The sequence below is a fragment of the Pediculus humanus genome, genomic scaffold (assembly GCF_000006295.1).
Source record: "Pediculus humanus corporis 1103172107775 genomic scaffold, whole genome shotgun sequence".
NCBI classification, from domain to species: domain Eukaryota; kingdom Metazoa; phylum Arthropoda; class Insecta; order Psocodea; family Pediculidae; genus Pediculus; species Pediculus humanus.
In genome coordinates, this window is record NW_002987371.1 from 132,085 (window position 1) to 137,849 (window position 5,765).

Here is a 5,765-nt window from a genome sequence, read left to right on the forward strand (position 1 = left end):
AAAATTTGTTAAATTTATTACATGAGCTACCATATATACATAGCTTGCGCTTCAATTATTGAAAATAAAAATTAATTTGTTTAATTTAAAACTTATTTTATAAAAAAATAAAAGCATTACATGTAATTAGTTTAGTTGTATTAAAAGTTTTATAATTAATAATCAATAACTACAAAAATTTATAAAATTTTAAATAAATGCAGATTGTGACTTACCACCAAAAGCGTGAGTTCGGGCTCGTTTTTAAAAATGACGTGTCTTTAGACAAAATTAGAATTAATAGTTTTTTGAAATTGTCCTTGTATTTTTTTTTATTTTTTCGTTATAATTATTTATTTTTAATGAATAAAACGACAGTTGAAAAACTTCCAAGTGCCACCGTCAAATTATTGACAAGTTCTCAAGTAATAACCTCGGTATCAACAGCAGTTAAAGAATTATTAGAAAATTCAATTGATGCTGGCGGGAAAATAATTCAAGTTAGATTAGAAAATTATGGTTTAGATTTAATTGAAGTTAAAGATAATGGTTTAGGAGTCTCGTACGACAATGTGCAGAAAATGTTTCTACCGGGATACACATCTAAAATTAAACAATTTGAAGATTTAGGTACATAACCATTAATTTAAAATTTGTAATTTTATAAATGTACAAATGTATGATATTAATTTCTTGGTTAATTTCAGATACATTGAACACTTATGGTTTTCGAGGAGAAGCATTAGCTGCTATTTGCAAATTATCAAAAGTTTCAATTTCGACAAAAACATCAACTGATACATTAGCAATGACATACATCATCGATGAAAATGGTGTCCCACTATCTTCTAAACCTACACATTTAAATAATGGAACTTCGATTACCATCACAAACTTATTTTCTAATTTACCTGTTAGGAAATCATATTTATCGGTTAAAAAAAGATTAGGAGATGATTTAAAAAAAACAGAACAGATAGTTCAATCTCTATCTCTGATTCATCCAGAACTAAATGTTTCTTTAATACATAATAAATGTATCGTTTGGAAAAAAAATTCAGTCAAAGGATTAAAACAGTCGTTTATGCAAGTTGCCAGTTTAAAAACAGTCAGTAAAATGGATCACATAAGTAAATTAATAAATAATGTATGTACCTTAAACTGTATTTGTTATCATTATGCAGTTCATGTCATAAAAAAATTTATTTTTTATTTTCTATTTCATTTCAGATTAACATTGAATTAATTGTTCCGAAAAAAAATTTAGAAAATGTCGATGATATTTTTACAAATTCATCGAATGGAATTTATGTTTATGTTAATAAAAGGCCTGTAACATGTTCAGAATTGTCACAGGTAGGAGGTAGTAGAAAAAAATAAAAAAATAATTTCTTATTTCTGTGTTTCTAAATCGATTATTATTATTTTTCAGCCCATTCAAGAACATATTTTTTATCATTACTCGAAATTAAATTTAACATATAAATATTCAATAGTATTATTATCAATCGATATGCCTTCACAAGAAATTGATGTCAATTTAGAACCGAACAAAACAAAAATTCTTTTAAAAAATAAAATGTATTTAATTAATTGCATCGATGATATTTTATCAAATTATTATAATAATGGTAATTTTCATTGTTCAGCTCTTATCGAAGATTTAGTTAATGAATCATTTACAGTAAATAACACTAATGAAATATCACAAACTCACAATGATGATGATGAGATTTCTAAAGAACGTCAAAATAAAAAGCTTAAATTGGATGTGGATGAAATAACCGAACCTGTCGTTAAAAAAATTAATAATGATAATAATGCTAATTGTACAGAATCAGTTAATAAATGGACGGTTGAAATAATTAATGAAGATATTGATTTGCAATCATCTGAAGTAAGGGATAAAGAAGACAATAACGATCATCACATGAGTTTATGCTCTCAAATAAATAAAGAAAATTGCATTTTGACAACGGATGATGAAGTATCAAAATTAAATACCGTATTAAATGAAAAAAATTACAGAATGATCACGTCGGCAAATAGTAAAAATTGCATGACAAGACTAATAGAAAGAAACGATTTACAAAGTCAAATTTCAGAGTGTAAAATATTACCAGAATGGCCGAAAAGAGAGAATTTAAATTTAACATCGAATGATGTGGATTTGTTTTCAAACGAAGATGGTGGGAATGTGATAGAAGAAGAAAGAAATGGTAACGAGGAAAAGGAAAAAACAAAAACGGTTGAAGAAATTGTGAGGGAAATCGAAATGGATGCGGAAAAATGGAGTCGGAATGTTATGGAAGGGGGGGAAAACAAAAAAGATAGAGACATTAAAACTGATAGGGAGGATGATGTTGATAAAAATATTTTGGATTTTAACACGACAATACAAAACATAAGTAATAGAATGAGTAAAAAAGAAATGAAAGCATTTACAAAATTTGCAAGAATAATGCGTCCTAAAAGTAAGTCACCGAGAAATCGATAAACGATAAATCGATCAAACGATTATTATTGATTTTTTCCTTTTCAGTTTTAAACGAATATCCAAAATTGGCATTCACTCAGGTAGCTAATCTACTAGCTGAAAGATGGAAAGCATTGAGTCCGGCAGAAATGAAAAATTATGAAAAAATACCCGATATCGGATCCTACGGGAAAATTTTTAACGAAGAATGCGAAAGGAAAGAAAAAGCAGACGACGATAAGAAGGGAATGATAAATATAAATAAATCAAAAGATGATAATTTGAAATTACTTTTTGAAAAAATAAAAAGAAAAAATAAAATAAATCGACCGCAGCGAATGGAAAAAACTATTCCGACATCTATGAAAAAAATAAAAGATTATGTCGATGAAAATGGCGGCGACGATGGCGACGACGAGGAGTATAAAATCATTGGACAACTTAAACCGAGTGGAAATTGGTTGTATTATTTAAAGAGTAAAAAAGAAATAGGACACATTCGACACGGGGGGCTAAACGAAATTATAACACATCAGAAAATGTTATCCAACGCTACGGTACCCAGAATGATTTTAAACAAACCGATACTAATCGACGAAGAAATATTAGGGGGAGCATTATGGAGAGTTTTGATGTCGTTGACGTCATCGACGGAGGAGAAGGAAACGACAATTCGTTTGATAACTGATGACGTCATAGTTAAAAACGGATTTAAAATAGAATTGGAGAGGATAAATACAACGGATTGGATGGGTAGAATAACGGAAGTGGCATCGACGATACCTCATTATGGAATAACGGATTTGAAGGATTTACTCGTTTTATTATTGAAAAATGGAGAAGTTGCGGGTTTGGCAAATTTGAGACCGATTTCCGTCGTTAATTATTTCGCGGTATAAATTTTTATTATTATTATTATTATCGTAATCGTAATCGAAAATATTTAAATATTTATTTACTCTTTTTTCAGAGCGAATCAATACGATCAATTCAACAAATAATACCGAATCGTGAGGAAATGCAAGAAATGATAAACACTTATCATCTTTGCTTACGTCACTTACCACCGATTTGCCTTCATAAAAAAGAAATTTTTTCTCCCGTTTATGTAATGCGATAGTCAAACGAAATCAAATTTTTATTAAATTTATTTATTTATAATTATTATATTTTTTTTTTATTAAAATTATTATTATTATTATTATGGTCATTTTAAACACGATAAGATTTTTATTTGTCGGGGTTTTTAGGTATTTATTCCAGGTTTTTACCTGATTCCTTAGGGATAAATGCTCGAATTTCGTTGGCGCTATGAAATGGTATCCCGAAGAATATGGGCCGTTCCACGTGGTGCGATTTCTTGGATGGTTTCTTATTTTAAATTTCCTTTTATTGAATGTGGTGGCATGGCTCCCAGTTCTGCTCCCACGATGACTGGAATCGTTTCTGTTTTTACTCTCCCCACATCCTGGTTATTTCAGCCTTTTATCTGCTTCTTTTGCTGTGATGTTTTTTTCCGTCGATACGGATACTTCAATCAGGTTACATCGCATTATACTTCTCAGGATGATATCCGGTTTGTTGGCTGGCACAGTTCTGTCAGTGTGGATTTGTTGGTCGTAGAGAACCGCGCACGGACCCACTGTCGTATCCGGGTTTAGAATGTGGTTGTACCACTCCTTGGGTAATCCATCCATTCCATATTCTCGGCAGATGTTCCAGTGGGAATATTAACTTTATATTGTGCCTCTCCAGATATTCATGTTTTGGCAATATCGAACAACCGGAAATTAAGTGATCGATTGTTTCCAACTGTGATTTGACCAATTCGGCACGTCTTGGCGAACTTTGAGAATCACCTTCTTATGTGTTTCCGCAGTCCATGGTCTTGTGTTATTATTATTATTATTATTATTAAGTTTATTTAAAGTTAAATAGATAAATTCAAAAAAATAAATATAACGTTTTTTTTTTTAATATTTTATTTTATAATTAAAACAAAAAAAATAATAATAATAATAAATTTGGCATTTAATTGCACACTTTTAAATTTATTTTATTTTTTTTTTCAAACTAATCAATTATTATTATTATTATTATTAAAAATTTGCACCTAATTAAAATATTATAGCAAAAAAATGCATTTTTTTTTTTATTTGCCCAGCAATAAATAATTAATTTAAAACTAAATAAATAAAATTTTCTATTTATTATTATTATTATTATTATTAATAATCACCCGAAATAAATTTATCACTAACAGGAAAAAAAAATATATTTAATTACCCACTTTTATTATTAATTTATGTCGATAATAAAATAGATGACTATTATTAATATCTTTGGATCCTATTTTTTTTTAAATAAAAAATTCTAATTAATAAATTATTATTATTATTATTATTATTATTATTATTATTATTATTTAACGAGCGCGTGTGTTTGTGTGATTAACATCGATAAGTTTAAATAAACGATAAATAATTATTTTAAAAAAAAAAAAAAAAACAAATAATAATAATATAACCCATTATCATCATCGTTATCATCACAATTATTATTATTATTATTATATACAACTACGGAACATACATATATATATATTGTTATCACGAAAATTATAACATATAATGGTAACTAATTACGTAATTTATTTAATTTAAAAACGAATATAACACATCATGTTATCACTTATCATCATATCTCTTTCTCTCTCTCTCTCTCTCTCTCTTCTCCATAAATTATAATTTAATTGATTAAAAAAAAAAAAAAATTTTTTTTCTTTTGATGATGCTGTAAAGGCACTTTCATCTTCATCTTCATCTTCTTCATCTTCTTATATATAACAATTATAAAATAAACAATAATAATAATAATAATAATAAGCTTTCGTCGTGTTACATATATATAAAAAAAATTAATAATTTTAATCAAATAAAATAATCAAATAAAATAAAAATCGAATAATAATAATAATAATAATAATTTAACATTTTGTGATTTTTTTTTATTTTATTTTAAAAATTAATAAATAAATAAATAAATAAATTTCATTTCGTGATTTTATTAAAAGATGATGACGATGACGATGATGATGATTCGATATATTAATAAATACATAAATAAATAAATAAATAAAAACCCAAAAAGTCAAATAAATAAAATAAAATAAATTATCTACGTATAGAATTCTAAATTTAAATTTAAAAATGAAAACAAACAAAACAAAATTTACGGTAATTTTATTTTATTTTATTTTTATTTTTATTCTTTTAATTAAAATAAATTAATATTTAAAATAGGAGGAAGT

At 26.5% G+C, this 5,765-nt stretch overlaps 1 protein-coding gene across 1 annotated transcript; it reads left to right on the top strand.

Moving 5' to 3' along the window:
* Positions 1–249: 249 nt before the first annotated feature.
* On the top strand, positions 250–3,575 carry Phum_PHUM359740 (DNA mismatch repair protein pms1, putative; the record flags this gene model as incomplete). Its single annotated transcript, XM_002427968.1, has 7 exons — positions 250–256; positions 358–609; positions 687–1,126; positions 1,210–1,335; positions 1,412–2,453; positions 2,522–3,348; positions 3,426–3,575. The coding sequence occupies 7 exons, from the start codon at positions 250–252 to the stop codon at positions 3,573–3,575; spliced, it is 2,844 nt and encodes a 947-aa protein (XP_002428013.1).
* Between the last annotated feature and the right edge of the window lie 2,190 nt (positions 3,576–5,765).